Here is a 17,009-nt window from a genome sequence, read left to right on the forward strand (position 1 = left end):
GTTATCCATGAACTACACCTTCCTTACTTTTCCACTGCCCACACAGATAGAACCTATAGGATAATTTTATTATAGAATAGTTTTTCCATAGAACAACGTATTAACCAGCTCATCTACAAGATTTATTCTTTGCATCTTTCTTAATACCTGGACTGTCAGCACAGCTTCCTGTTTTATTTCTACATTTTGACATACAGAAATAATCAAAGTTGTAAAAGTCTCTGAACTGAAAACAAAATTCCAAGTTACACAAGAGGTAAGACATCATTGCGCTTTTACAGTTTAAAATAAACTAAAAGACTGAAGAGTAAAAGTCAGATACCATTAACAACATAAGAATAAGAGTCATATATTTAATACTTTTGTTACCCAGTAAATCAGTACCTCATATTGCAATCAGAATTCCAGTGATTTACACTCACATAAAGGACAGGGCATCTAAAATGTTAGAAGCTTTAATCACTGGTTAGCCAAATGGACATTTAGAATGCTCATTTCAACAGCAGCCTGTTACTAAAATAAGGTACTGAAGCAGTTCTCCTTTTTAAAGATAAAAAAGCAAAAATTAGATAATGCAGTGTAAAGTAATTAATTAATAGGGAATAATTAAGTCTGATTAATATAACCATCAACTGCCATAGAAACATAACAGATGGAGACAAAGAAGTGTGCAAAGCCTTTATGGGGTGTCTTACACCAAAGAGAAAAAAAAAGAAAATAAATTCATAATGAATTAACTCAGTAAATTATGTAAAACAGGTGACAAGCAGTGTAATTTCATATTTATTCAGAGATTTAATTCCCAAATATTAAATCCCAATCCCATGTACTGAAAAATTTTTTTAATATGTTTTCATATATAAAAAAATAAATGCCCAGAACTGGAAATAAACATTTTACATTAAAGGTACCCACAGTCACAACAGAGAAAGAATGCAGCCTGCCAAAAAAATTATCTAGCCTGTGTAACCTGTTGTTTTCCATCACAAAGGCCTTGCAGCAATAGGAAATAGTAGGTCATATAAACCACTAAGTAAATCATCCAGTGACAAGTTTAGATCATTTGTCTTCTGACATACGTGCAAAACTAGAGGATACTTCTGGTCACATCTTATGGGATGCCTGTTTTTTAAACAGGTAACTAAGGAAAAATTACAGAGATGCACTCAAGTGGGAAATTGTCGTATATACAGAATCATATTTTGCATAATCATAAAAATCACGACTCCAAGCACAGCCAGCTTTGTTATTGGTTGTGATTATAATATTACAAATGGTTGTTTGGAGGGAATTTATCTCAGTTCAAAGTTCATAACTCTTTTTCTGGAAGTTCAGTATTTGCCTATGGCATAAGATGATCATGTACTTTACTTCCCATGTGGTAAATAAAGCAAAAAAGGCTGTCATAGAGCTAGGTTATTTCCAGACTCATAACTTTGGGGAATTCTATCGAGAATTCTATAGGAGCTTTTGGCCATCCGTCCAGGATTTTCAAACACTCAGCAGGTAATAAAAACTACCACTCCAATTACGCCACTGGACATCAGGAAAATGTCCATGACTAACTCACTCCATGTGCTTTGTATAATGTATGTGCTATTATCTCAGCCTGGAAGACACTGAAAAAAAAAAAAAAAAATCCAAAAAAAAAAAAAAACAAACAAAAAAAAACCCTCTGCAAGCCTAGAAATAACTATTGCTGTAAATACTTACAAAAACACTCAATATCATATCTATCACTACACTCTTACAGTAGCTTATACAATTTGAATATTTCCAAACAAGACAATTTTCTTTTTATATTGACATACATATTTATAAAGAAATCTTTTCATTATAATATTTTTATGTTAGTTCACATACCAATATAAAAAAATTTGTAGAGAATGCTATTTGTAATGTTAGCTGCACAAACAAGCCGTAACAGTTTTCTACAAATGAAGATTAGACTTACCCCACCCACATCACCTGTACGCTAAAAGGAATATGGTATCCAAGTAGACTAGATCACTAGAGAGTAATCACGACTTCAATCCAATAGGCCCTAAAGCTAATCTGAAAAATGGCTAACTGCCAGTTTGTCAAGTAGCCAGGTGCTCCTGTTACAGCAGGAGCTACATTAAGTTTCACTGTTCATCTTCCTGCAACAGCCATGTAATCGAGAGGAAAAGCATCATAGTTCTACCAACTGTTCTGCTCCTAGTTTAAGTATATATTAGATACAATTTATCGATTCAATAAATAATGAATAAATAATAAAATAATACATTATTTAATGTCTACAGTATGCTCTGAATAAAAAATACGCTTTTTTTTTTAATATTGAAACCAAAATTCAATGTTGACACATGGAGAGGGTATAACTATTCTATATAGGAATGCAGTAATCCTTAAAATAATTAACTTCACAAACTATAAATTGGCTTCACTTTTTGAAATTTATGAATACAAATTGAAATTTAAGTATCATCAGAAATTGATGAAAAGGTTATCATAAAAAAATCAGTTTTTCTCCTGCAGTTTTTCTAATATATGTGTACCTTTTAGTCAAATTCTAGCTGCTCTTAGGTATATCCTTAAGTTAGGCAATCACTTAGGCACTGCAGATTATAAGAATGTTTTCTGGATCTAGATTTTTAAAGTCTTAAAAAGACTCTGATAAAGTCTTAAGGGGTACACGAGCACTTTTTAGTTCCATTATTGTATGCCAATGTAAAAGGAAGAATTTGCTGCATCTTTCTTTACGACGACAGAATTTCATCTGTACAAAATCAGAGACCATTTTAGTGTTTAATCTACTTGAAATTTCATAATGCTTGCTCACACTGAAACATGACATACACAAAGAATTTCTAGAGAAAAATAATTCATAGCTAACAGCACACTTTCAAAAGACTTTGTCTTTAAAATGTTTCTGCCATTAATACAGCATAACTAGATTTAGTAAGGGTCTCGCATAAAAATAAAACTCTCCTAGTTAAACAGTTTTTGCCAGATGGAGGAAACATATCAGATGGTATTGGGTAACTCAAGATTAATTTTAGTCTTTCATTGCCCTGTGCTTTCAGAAAGCATGCTATTCCTTGCTTTCTTACAAATACAATACTACTTGCAAGCTGCTGCGTGCCTGCAACTTGGGAGTTCAGATTAGCAGCCAATTCACTCATTTCTCTTTTTAATTTAAGATTACTATTGTTTTTAATTTGAAATTCCTTTACTGCCCAAAATTCCACAATTTTGCTTTTATCACTTGATAATCTTGTTACCACTTGATAAAACAAGTTATCACTTCTAATTATTTTTCATCTTTTTCATCTTAATGAAACTTGAGAAACAAACAACTGGCAATAAAAAAGTTTATTCTTCTATCATTTATTGGCAATAGTAGTAACTTAAGTGAAATCTTAAAGTGCTGTTGTGTCCATACTATTTAAGTTTTTTTTAATAAGAAAAAAAAAATACTAATTCACCAAAACCAGAACAACTTAAGAACTTCTTTATGTGACAAAGTATGTTTTTTATACAAAACCAAAATGCTCAGTTTCACCAGGGTAAGGTGAAATTGAGTGTTCTTCGGCTCCATAAGCATTTCATGCATATTTCTGCTGTTTGTATTTTGAAAAGCCAGTAGTGATTAATTAGAGACTTTTAACACACAGATTTAACAACCACATCTGAGTGGGAGGGGAGGGGGAGGAGTCAAATACTGCGTTTAAAGACAATATTCCTTTTAAATAAAGAGTAAAGAAAGAGAGGAATGTATATGAATCACTCCTGTGCAAATTTTAATAAATTTTATTTATCATCTCTGACAAATTATTCTATCCAACAATGAACTAACAATAAACACTTATACACTAGCAATTCTGGATAATGCTACCTGGGCTACACAGTACAAGGACCTTACAAACCACATGGCATTAATTTTACCAGTACAATTTTGCATGTTTTTCTTATGAAGGACAAGATATTCAAAGCATTTTAATTACTTTTTTTCCTCGTAAACTTGAAAAAGTTGTAATATATATATTACAAATTTCTAACTAAGTTGCAGAAGTCTTCTATCCTCAAGAAATCAACTTTCATTTTAAAACTGATTTTTGTATGACTTGTACTGAAGGAACAGATACTTGCTTTGAACTCAGACTTTGAACAACGCTTTCTAAACAAAAGTAAAGATAATGTTTCTCAAATGCATCTCTAATTACTTTAAGTTCTTTTAAATGTTCCTACTAGCCTTTGGTAAACATTTTTATCTTAATATAACATTTTAAATTATTAATAAGTTATTAATAGTTATCTTCAATATTTGCTTATTATTAAAAACAAGGAGTTATTTCTATGTTTACTCCAGTGGCTGCAGACATTTAATGGATTTAAAGACATTTTCAAGAGGGATGGTTATAAAAAACATATAAAAATCATAAAAAGGAAAAATACAACCTTTACTTTAAAAAAAAAGTAGAACACATTTAATTAATGTATTTCAGAAAAAAAATCCAAATAAATTTTGTCATATATTCTTAAGAAGGTTAGTCAGTTAACTTCAAGAGTCTGGACAAACTTATAAGTTTATCTTAAGTAACTTAACTTAACATCGTTGACCCTAAGTAACAATGCTCTAGAATTATTATGTCTAATTAGCTTTGGGAAAAAGAAAAAAAGAAAAAAAGAAAAAAAAAAAAAAACACACACACATCCAACTCCTACTGGTGGTTAAGAAATTAGGATGCCCATTTATTAAATATCTAAATACGAAAATCCCACTGTTCAGTCTATGGCAGTGATCATCCATTTTTAAAGTTTATATGTTAACTTGAGTAATTCACTTATAATCATGTTTGTCAAATCCTTTTTTCTTTTTTAAGTGGCCTCAAGGCAAACTATTACTCTGATATTACTGTCATTTATAATGTTAGGAAACTGTTTAAAAGTTATACCCTATAGCATTTCATCCAATTTACTGTAGTGACCATGTAGTAGTAATTGGCTTTCTTCCAGTCCTCAGGCACCCCTCCATTTCTCCATGACCTTTCAAAGATGGAGAGCAGCCTGGCAACAACATCCGTCAGCTCCCTCAGTACCTATGGCTGCATCCCATCAGGGCCCATGGATTTGTGGATGTCAGGTTTGCCTAGATCTCTAATCCTATCCTCCTCAACCAAAGGAAAGTCTTCCTTTCTCCAGACTTTCTCGCTCGTCTCCAGGCCCTGGGATTAGCCTGGAGGCTAGGAGTCTTCCAAGTTTAAAGAACAGAACTCCAATTCCTTGTCTATAAGAAAGATTAGTTAGAAGTCTAGATAGCAACCTTATTAACCTTAATCTATAAGTGAATAGCTTAGTATGCAAGAAACAGATTAGAATTTTAACTTAAAACAACAAAAGAGAGGATAGTAGTTTCTTCACCCTATTGTCTTTACAAAATTGTCAAAATCTCAGAACGCGCTAATGGTTCTTACATACATACACTGCAATCCTTTCATGCATGTAAGCTAGTTAAGAACAAATTGACTTATTCGAGTTGCATTCTGGTCACTTTTAGTTATACACAACTAAAATTCAGTAACTTGCTTTAAGTTATACAATCATGGATGTACCGAAAAGTACAAATAGCTCTTTCCAATAATGCAAATTCTTGATATTGAAAAACTGAGTATTTATGAGGAAGGACCAAAAGGTATATACTTAAACCATAGGTGTGCTTAGTTTCTATAAATCTAATCAAAAATTTAAAGAAAAGCACACCATTTTTTGGATGAGAGGAATGTACAATAAATTCATATTCACAAATGACAACCTTACTTGCAGGCTATTTTTAGACAGAAGATTTTTTCTTATTTCTCTTCTTTTAATAGTGTAGGGTTTTTTTGTTTTTGCTGTTAATTGGAGAATTCTATCATAGAAAGAAGTATATATATAAATATTCATATAATATAATCAACACATTCTGATAATCAGCTTCTCCTTCAGTACGAAGCATAGCCCAATTTAAGAGCAATTAAAGCAGAAGTACACATGGAAGAGATGGAAACTTTTGGAAATGTTCAAAACGACTGCCACAATCCAAACACTGCAAAGACAAACTTAGAGATTACATGCTAAAATTCATGAGTTTTACCTATCCCAGAAGATGCTTTCCTGCCTGGATTCCATCTGCCAACTCTATGAGTAAGTTTTTTACAGCATAAAACTTCTAAAGAGACTGAGCTGATACAGAAGTCCTGCAATAACAGAATAAATCATAACATATTTAAATCCCTAAGTAGACTAAGGATTTTAGTCTATATTTAGATTTTGCTAGCTATGACTACAAGAGAGCTGAGATGACTGACTTAACACGGAATCCCTAGCCATAGGTGGAAAACCCAACAAGCTACAGGCTTGTGTCTTGTTTCTTTTTGTTCTTCTAACTTCTTATCACTTTTCTCTCTCCACTCATTTAAATACATGCCATTTTTCATTTTTCTTGTCTCAGAAGAGCTTGTGATGTGTATACTGGTCTTCAGTGATCAATATTCAAATATCTTTCTCTAAGCACATTAGCAGTCAGGGATTATTGATATGTTAAGTACTTTTCTGAATCAGAGGCCCCAGTACTACTAAAAGTTTCAAATAAATCACCAGCAGCAACTTAAAAAAAATATTTCGTTCTGTATGAATAGGATATGTGAAGTCAGGAACGTAAGAAAAAGACTATACACGGTGCATATAGCTGAAACTTATTCTGGTCATTAATGATAAATATTATAGGCAATTTAGCAAAGACTGATTAAATGCTCTTTCAATATAAAAGATATATATTCATTCATATTTAGAAGCATTGGTACTCTTCCATCCTCCTTTTTCCTCTATAAAAACTGACCATTGTACTCAGTTTCTATTTTTATCACTCCCTGATTTGCATAGTTTTAACATGACAGAATATAGCTCGCCTAGAATTTATTTTTTTTAATATAATTACGCTCATCATGGAAACTGTCAGTATCTAATGAAGGATGATTTTGCTATTAAAAGAAGCTTAAGAGATGGGTTTTCATGAATAATTCTTAATATGTATCTCTACTCAAACGATGTCAGAAGTAAAAGTGTAGTGACTTTCCCTTAAGAGCGTAATTAATGCAGTATTCATTCATACCACAATATTGACAATTCCAGGAAAGACCATGCCAATTTCTAAAAAGTCACCTAGTCCCTGAAAATTCCTTCTGTAATCAGTGAGGACACAGGCATCACCGGAAGGTGATTCAAAATCAGGGCTTCAAATCACTCTGTCAAGGAGCACTTCTGTTCCCATGGATCACAGAAGAAATATAGAGAACAGAGTGAATCACTTAACTGCAAATTTAGGATACAAAGTTTGCTCATTAGATTCAGAGCATCTGCAAAGAAAGTTATGTCTAGTCTTAATACCAAGTGTATTTCATGCATAGTCTACAAATACTGATCCTCAAAATTAGTATCACGGAATGGTTGATGTTGGAAGGGACCTCTGGAGATCATCTGGTCCAACTCCCCTGCTCAATCAGGGTCACCTAGAACACGTTGGACAGAATCACATCCAGGTGGGTTTTGAATATCTCAAGAGAAGGAGACTCCACAACCTTTCTGGCCAAAAGATACACCAAAGATGCTAAATTTCATCTCCTCAAAATAATCGCTCTTATGATCCAATATTGTATTAATTGAAATATCATCTTTAAATGAAATTTTCATATGCTAGCTTCTTCATGGAAAATGTCTTTCTGAAAACAAGTAATAATACCTTCATAAAACACTCCCTGAACAGAAAAAAAAAAAATCAGTAAAAACATATAGTAAAAAAGAAATCTGTTACTTAAAAGGAAAACTTATCACATATGTTATCTTCACTAGCAGGAGATACTAAGAGGACTTATAATTCTCTTGCTAATCCTACTTTCATGTAAATGATTTTTAATCTGGTGAAGATTCAGCAAGGAATCAACAATCTGATTAGTAATTACTGATTAGTAATTTGATAGTACGCCATCATATAAAATTCCTTTTTGTCTAGTATCAATCTATATTACAAGACTATTCACACAATAGTAAATAGTCCAGTCAGAGATGCATCAGGGATAGGGCTCATGGAAACAGAGCTCCCTTCTTTTCAGAGCTGGTACTTTCAACAGGGGTATACTGGGTAGCCTGGGGAAGCATGAATGATTCCCCCAGTCACACATTTTTTCATGCAGCTGAAGTGGTGGCTATGGACTCGGGTTGGCACAGGACTGGGAAATAAGTGATCTACAGAGACCGGAGGCTGGTTACCTTCAGGATTAATCCATAAATGATGCAAATCTCTGTAAATCAGACGTCTGCCTGTTCACTAGTTATTCTTTTAATGTCAGTTTTCATGCAAGTCCAGGAGTCACTTTCATCATTTGGCTACTATATCTACGCCTCCAATAAACACTGTTTCAGTGGTAGCTTATAGAAAAAGAAAAGCCATGCATAGATTTTTTTTCCTTCATTTCATCCTTACCTTCCACTGTTTGACCTTCTCTTCTAAGCATTTGGACAGCTCCTACATACTTCTTAAGTTGCACTTTAAGCACCTCATTTTCTCTGTTGATAAGAAGAACAGTCATATTAGCAAGTATTAGTCTTTTTTCAAAATAACAGAAGAAATCCCATCTTAGTGGAAACAAACATGCTATCTGTGATGATGAGCTCTATCTAGGTTGGGTCTTCAATATGGAAAAAATCATTACTTATACATTTAATTTAATGTTAAGAGCAGAATAGCAGGAAAACTAGTTTTCCAGGGCCACATAAACATGCCAGAGCAACAGACATTACAAAGCTTTGAATTATGGGATTAATTGCTTAATTTAGATTTTATATACTACGTTATGTTGATAGCAGGTAAATGATATTGTCTACCTAAACCAAAAGTTGATTAAAAAATAAGGATAAGATACTAAATAAGAAAGTTCAGATGGCCAGTGTAAGATTAAGTAATTATTTTACTAGTATTTAATGTAAAGCAAAGGAAAATTCAGCTCTAGAAATTGACTTCATCATTGTAAGGGAATGCCAGCTTTATCTAACAATATTCAAGGCAACAAGCTTTCCATATCCCATTCCAAATGAAAACAAGTATTCATATCTGCCACTACCACAGCTTCATGTAACAACATTAAGTAGATTAGTTTGTATTCGAGGAAAACTGAAAAAGTAACAAATGTAATGTTCTTCTCTTTCTTCTCCTTTCTATCACCAGAAAAATTGAAATTTGTGTTCTCAAAACCTTAAGATATTTATCACAAAATCTCCCAAAAAGCTTTTAAACACTAGGTACGTTAAATTATAATTATTAGGTATTCTGAAGTATATTTGTTCATCAAATTACAAAAGTCAGACTGATATTAAATGACATTTCTTTCCCTAAGATGTTTGGAATATTGCAATTTAGAAAGTTTTTCTACTCCTGATATCTGTTTAGTCATTTTCATTTTTAATAGTGAGAATTTCACTATTACAAAATATCTAAAATTAAGTTTCCTTTTCATCACATGATGCTTCCAAAGCATTTCCACAATTTTTGTTATTTCATTTTGACTTCAATAACAAAACTATTCCATTTTCCAAATTCAAGGTTTAAAATATTTTTACTAAAAGTTCCTGACTAATCTCAGTATTGCAGTAGCACCACCTGTAACTCACAAATGAACCAATGAAAAGATTTTAACAGAAAAATCTTAAGTCCTAAAATAACTGTCTGCAAAGTTCCCTGTGTAGTAAAAAATAGGTTCTAATGAATCCTTAATACATCCAAAATAACTGGTGCCAAAGAATTTGTTGCATGTAAGCATCCAACAACACTATTTTTATCATGTGACAGAATAAACTTTCAGAAAAGCATTCAACACAACATACCTGATCTACTTCATAACAGAAATTAAATAAACCTGTTTAAAAATATTACATGTTAGTTTAAGTGACTAGCTCTTTAGACAATGCTGTAAGAGCTCTTTATCTATTCTTTAAAAGGGTATATGCATGACAAATATCTGATTCACTCATATCACTGCAAATTCCAAAACTGTGGGGAAAAAGTGAGTCAAAAGAAGTATGAATATACAAACCCTATTACATAAAATAGGAGTATTAAACAATAAAATATTTGCATTGTCCCAATTGCTGTACATCTTCTGAATGTCAAATCCATTTATGCATCTCCCTCCGTTCTCAATGCGAGTAGTTAGATTGGATTTGTCATCAAAAGCAGTATTAGTAGGATCCTAAATACATATTTTTTAAAAGGAACTTTCATTCTTGCTGTTTTCTGACACTAGCTACTGTTATCCAATACAGAGCTTATAAGGATCTCAGTAGTGGTAGTTCACCACAATTAACTCTAAACACTATGCCTATGCACACAACAAACACACCTCTCTCTGATAAGACGTATATATTCCTAGCTTATTTAATGTTTGTAATAGGTTTGCTGTTTACTATATTTGTGAATCAGCCCCAAGATGTTAGGCATCATAGGTTACACTATAGTTCAGAGCGAATTTAGAGTTGTAAGCAGAAGAAAATCATGTCATTATAGCAACATTTAGCTAAAACATTCTTTCTCCTCTAATTTTAAGGAATTTAGCCTGAAAGAGGTTTAAAATTCTTTTCTTTCAGCATTCCTGCTGAATAGCATTACACATCAGGTTTGGAATCCAAATAAGAAAAGCAATCTTGTGAATTAAATTTGTGTTACAAAACCCAGGTCTAGCAATCAGACAAGGAAAATACTTGAAAAAGATAGACATAGTGGTCTAAAATTAAATACCCAAAGCTAGTGGCAGTCTCACAGAAACAATTTAGGAAGACTGGTCAAGAATCAGCTTTTGCCTCAGGTTGAGTCTTGGCAAAGAAATAAGTTAGATTAGATTTGAATGCTACCAAACAATGTATTTTCTAGTGCACTAGTGTTACTGACGATAAGTGAAGAGTACGGGAAAGCAGACAGGATACTCAGGAAGTCACTTTCTACTCTAAAAGTAAGGAAGAAGGCTTTAAACCATGCTCTCTTTTCTGAAGTCAATACAAATATTGATAGTAAAATATCTTGTAGTGCTGTATTTATTTTGCATTTATTGATCTTTCAGGGACTAGAGCAGGCTTGACTTTGCTATAGGCAAGTAGTTTGGTCTAAATCAGACCAAAAAAATGACACAGTCAATAAGTGCTGCATCATTTCCGCCCTTCTCCCTTTCTTCTACCAAGTGTTCATTTAATTTCAAGGCCAATTGAGTTGCAAAATGTCAACTTTTCCTCATAACAGTGCTTACAAAGTCTTATAAAACAAACTGTAAAAATAATTAAGCCTGTATTTTAGATCACAGTAAGCAATCAACAAACTTAGGACAATAAGATGGCTTTTTTCCTCTGGATCTCTCTTTTTTTTCTTTTTTCTTTTTTTTGGGGGGGCAAATAGTACTAGAAAGGTATATAACTGATTATAATAGAAGTAAATATGTATAATTTACTTTTGAAGAGCTTTGAAAAAAGAGACATCTGAAGACAGCCATCATATTACAAATATTCAACATCATATTCAAGTCCAAAAAAAATTCAACATCTATATATTCCCTTCTATGAGTCTGGAATAATATTTATATTCCAAAGCAAAAACCACCATCCACCAAAGGATCCAAGCTTCATATGGGCAGTGAAGTTACTATTTTGTAAGTATTATCTAGAGAGTTTGCAGCATCTTTGCTTGAAGAAGCTGACATTGGTCAATCCATTTGATATGCATTCTGGATTTTTTTTTTTTTTTTTTTTTTTTTTTTTTTTTTTTTACAGCCAAGGATATAACCATATAACCACCTACGAGCAGAATACTTTCACTGCCCTATACAGCAGAACTTCGCTTGCTTTGTCTTCCAGGTATGCTCCCTGCTGTATGGCTTGCACTTATAATGAACAAATAAGGGTCTACACCAAAAATTAGATTTGTTTCTAGCCCCACCAAAGAATATTCAAGTGAGCTCAAATAACAGAACATGAATTTACAAATGCCTCCAACATAAGGCATTTCCAGAAACTCAGTTTCAGAAATCTTGCACATAGAAGGATAACATTAAAACAGAAACCTTTTCTCTTAAATAGTGGAGGTAATTAACTACAGATACACTACTGTCAGGAAAACAATTGATAAAGCTAAAGAGACTCTCTGCTAATTTTTAACATGATGATAAAATAATAGAATTATACTTTCTTTTCTATTGGGTAAGTTGTTCTTTGTATTTGTAAAGGAGTTATCCACTTTTAAATAACTAATCGTATTGATTTTTCAGTTACTTGATATGGAACATGCAAGTTTGTTTCCATCAGATATCTATGCCTAATTAAATCACTGAAAATTCAAGAATAAACCTCTTTTATATTACAATGCAAAAAGTTGCTTCCTAAACAAATCACAACACTACCTTAAATTTGAAATGGTTCAAAGACACAGTGCCATAGGAGTACTGAAAGCTTGCTTTTGCACCCTTCAATGAAAATTAAGCTCTTAATTTGGGAGAAGGGGGAAAGGCTTCAAGTCCTTCTTTCAGACATTGCCTACTATTCACAAAATAAGCATCATACATGCTTACAGAAATAATAACAACTGAAAAGCATCCCAGAAGCTTTCCCATATTCATACCACCAAGGGAAGAGAGGCATGTTTGTTCCTTTCGGCTTTCCTTTCACTCTACTTCCTCTTACTTTTTTATTTTCACTTAGTAGCCATATGATTTAACCCTTACAGAATGATGCAACCAAGACGACTGTATCACTTAACTGACCCACTATCAGTATCCTACGATCTGTCTGAAGTACTTGGTCATCTAGTAACAGGGAGAATCTACACCTAGACTGTAGCTTGAGGATTCCAAAGCCTTTAACCTCAGTGAGCAGTACTGGCTAATATTCAATAAATAAATAAAGACAGCATACGCCATTTCAAGTCCTGGTCTGTTTTCTTGGGGTAGGGTGGGGTGGAGTGGGGTGGGGAGGGGAGGGGAGGGGGATCAGTTTTAAGCAATGATATCTGCAAACAACACGAAACTTCTTACAACATGGAATAAATTCACATTCTGAAGATGATACAACCAAACTTGCCAGTCACATTGAACACGTCAGTTGTGCACGGCTTTACAAATAATATGATAGAAACAAAAACATTTCTACCCATGTAATTTTTGCTCCATCTCTACAGCTACACTGCATGCTCTAGACTACGTCATTTGCTAAAGCAGCAAGACACATTCTGTGACTTCCAAAAAAAGCTCAGATAGCTGCAATAAACTTCAAAATGAAGGAGTCAACAGCAGATCCAGGACATCTCTTGGGCTTCCTCCCAAGACCAAAACACCATACCAACAACATATTCACACTTCCTGTAGCCTGTAACTATTTATGATCTATAAAAACCAAGAAAGTTATAGAACAGGATAACACATCTCTCATTTAACATTCTAAGTTGTTTACTGTCAGTTTATTTTGTTAATACTGAAAAATGATGAGGAAGACTAAATCATAGGTCTCTTTATGAAGTTTCATTGTGTTATTACTTCTTCTTTTCTAAGTCTTCAATATTCCTAAAATGATGATAAAATAAATTTAGATATTATCTGGAATCTAAAAATTCTAGGGAATCCTTATTTATTTTTTTTTTAAATCAGGTACACCTGTGATTCCTTTTTTTTAATCCATTGGCTTCTGAAATTATCAGGACTTCCAGGAGATTCATACAAACTGGAAAAGCATTCTAGATCTTGTTAAAGCTTAAAGCATACCAGTTGTTCATTGTTGTTCCAAATTATTCATTACAACTTAGAGATTTTATTGGAAAAAAAAATAAGACAGTAAAAGACAAAACAAAAAGTCTAATGTGCATGTAGGAACCTACATCTAATATCAAACGTGACAGAGATCTTATGATAGCATAATGTTGACAGGCTGAATTAACAAAATTAAATACTTTTGGATTTGGGGGTTGGGGTTATCTTCACTATACACAAAAGATTTGATGGAAAATAAAAGTAATAAATATTATTTGTTAAAGGGACAGACTCTTGAGTTCCTTGGCCATCTCACATTCTTCCCTTTGGAAACTGGTACCAGTAAAGGGAATACCTGAAAGATTTAAAATTTAATGTAAAAATTCCTTTAAACAACTTTTTTCCCTACTAAATCATCTCAGAGCTGAGGTTTGGGAAACTCTTTGCAAACAGAGCTAGGTACTTTAGCAACACCAAGAATATTGTATATCCAATAGGACAAAAAAAAAAAAAAAAAAAAAAAAAATCCCCAAAACCTAGGTCCTTGGAACTGTGATTTGTTCTAGATTAGGAAGACATCTCTACTGAGAACCTCTCATATGCCAATAAAAATTTAAAAAAAAAAAAAAAAAAAAAAAAAAAGAGAGAGAGATTAATATTGGACAAAATAGATATATAGAGAGAAATAAAAGTCTCCTCCTAACTTTTACCTCACACACACACTTCTTCATTTCTAGTCTCATTACCTAATTGCTACTATTTTTGTCGTTTATATTGCTTAGTCTTTGTCTAATCATTTTTTAAAATTAAACTTCGTGTTTTCATAACTTCTGCTGACTAATATTCTTTCTTCTGGAGTTGTGATTTTACTAATATTTTAACTCTCAATTATTGTTAATACTTAACAAGCAAAAATAAAAAGCCCTTAAACTTGTCAATCATTCAAAAATTTTCCAGCAGGTAAGCCTAAATCCAAGCAAAAGTCAATGAAATTTTTAAACCTAAATCACTTAGGGGTTCCTGAAAACTACTTGAAAATTATTTTTTGTCTTGGATGCAGACAGTTTTTTTGTTGTTGTTGTTTTCGTCCCTCTTCTACTGCTGTTACTTTTTGTGACTGCTTCTGTGCCTCTTACCTTGCCAAGGCTTGGACTTTTGTGGCATGTCGCTCTTCCTGTTCTGCTACTTTCCTTCTCCAATTGTCCAATTCCTGCCTAAGTACTGCAGAATGCTCCATCTCTCCATCAAGCAAGTTCCTCAGAGATCTGGAAAAGGCAGCAGCATCTATTAAGACACTGCAAATGCTACTCAGTAATTAGAAGATACTCTACAAATCACAAAGCAGGTTGCCTGAATTATACTGTTAATGTCATCCTAAAATTTCATTATTCAATGTAATAAATGCATCTGATTTGATTACACAAAGATATGAAAAGCTACAAGGAGAAAGGACCCACTGAAAAACAGCTTTAAGTGAAATAGTGAATACTATTAATTGAGATTGCAATCTCATCAACATGCCCAGAACACAGCCAATTGTGTTATCTGCTCTAGCAACATGTAACAACAAATTACTACTCCGGAAAATACCTTATAATCTAGTTTCACTGCTTCAGTTCAAATGACAAAAACATTCCTACATTTCTGTAGATTATTCTAGAATAATCTATAAGCAATATGTTTATTAGCTGAAGCAGGAGATAAGCTTTCAATAGAGATTCTGTCTCTACTAATAGCACTATTACAGATCTCTGTATAGAACCTTTGATGAGTTAGCAAGGGTCAGCATGACATGTAACAGTAATAACCAAAGCAACTTCTTCTGTCAATCAAAAAAGCAGCTGAATGGCGTTGTAACTTACAATTATGGGAGCTGGAAGGTAAGAGGTAGGAAAATAGGATCAGTTGATAGTATCAACATTAAAAAAAAACTTCAAAAATGAAAAACTCCATGAAAAAAGTAAAATATTAGAAAGTCCTATTAGTATAAGGTTAGTATATGTCTTAAACAGATTTGTGTTTTCATGCTTCCAAACATGTGCCCCAAATAGACTAAATAAATACTAAGCAGATTTGTTAGCATTTTAAGTGACTGTATACACCCCTATGTTGCCCCAAATGAACATAAAAGCATTCACAAATGACAGTCACTTTCAGTGTGACATGTCAAGCTGATTTTTAGCGTACCTACACCATTTCTGCACCAGAATAGAAAAATAGGAAACCTTTTGAACATTTGCATAAAGACAAACTTGTATTCGTTTGGAAAACTGTCTTAAGACTCTTCTGGCTAAAAAGTTTTAAAAACACATTTTGTTTTGAAAAACAATGACTGGCAGAAGATCCCAAGGACAAATGGCTACATGTGATTTAAATACAAAACTAGAAGTGACTTGCAAACATTTCTCATCAGTATCTACAGATGAATATTGAAATGTTAAGCTTACCCTTCACAGAAAAATAATATGGACATCAGAAAGATCATGATCATAGCTTTTCACAGAGGAGAGCTTGTATTACAGAAGTTAACAGATTGTTCAAATTATACAGTGCCTCTCAATAACAAAGTTACCTATTCTGTTCTTCCAGTTCATCCTTTCTATTCATCATGGCCACGATAGCCTGTCGAAGTTCATCTAAAGAGAAGGAAGAAAAAAATAAAATAAAATAAGAGTTTCTGTGAACATTTTTGCTTGTTTCAGATCTAACAGTCATGTACACAGTGACACTAATTTAGCAACACATTTAAAATGAAGCAAACATCACTTCCTGTTCAGCTAAGCACCTAAAATGCTCATAATGTCACTAATTTAAGCAATGTTTCAACAGTGATATTTATCTCATGGTACAACAATGGTATAAGTAGTACTGATCAAATCAAATTGTTTACATCCAGCTTTAATATAAATACTGACAAGTTTGTCTGTGATTGCAGCTGCTTTTTTTTTTTTTATTATTGTTTTGGTTTTTTTAAATCAGTCCTATCGTATATCTTAGGGTATAAAGCATCTTTTCATTATGTTAATGAAATACACTAACTCAATTACCTTCTTCAACTTGCTCCTCCTCCTAACTATAAATTCTGACACAGGAAATACAACTATTACAGTGAGATAGGAGTACAGATGAAGACATTGCATTTTCACGGAATTTCTTTTCTTGCTCAGTCTAACGTCTTAAAGACAAAGATTTCTGTAGTTTAACTAAACAAGAATA

General features: G+C 32.9%; 1 protein-coding gene across 3 annotated transcripts in view; it reads right to left on the bottom strand.

Moving 5' to 3' along the window:
- The window catches only part of SNX29 (sorting nexin 29), a 138,235-nt gene that overhangs the window by 89,435 nt on the left and 31,791 nt on the right, over positions 1-17,009 (bottom strand). For all 3 annotated transcript variants that reach the window (XM_062588537.1, XM_062588539.1, XM_062588538.1), the window contains 3 exons: positions 16,366-16,429; positions 14,930-15,058; positions 8,504-8,586 (listed from right to left, as the gene is read on the bottom strand). In XM_062588537.1, coding sequence (XP_062444521.1) covers positions 8,504-8,586; positions 14,930-15,058; positions 16,366-16,429 — 276 coding nt within the window. The remainder of the gene's footprint in view (positions 1-8,503; positions 8,587-14,929; positions 15,059-16,365; positions 16,430-17,009) is intronic.

Source organism: Rhea pennata, chromosome 15, assembly GCF_028389875.1.
Source record: "Rhea pennata isolate bPtePen1 chromosome 15, bPtePen1.pri, whole genome shotgun sequence".
NCBI classification, from domain to species: domain Eukaryota; kingdom Metazoa; phylum Chordata; class Aves; order Rheiformes; family Rheidae; genus Rhea; species Rhea pennata.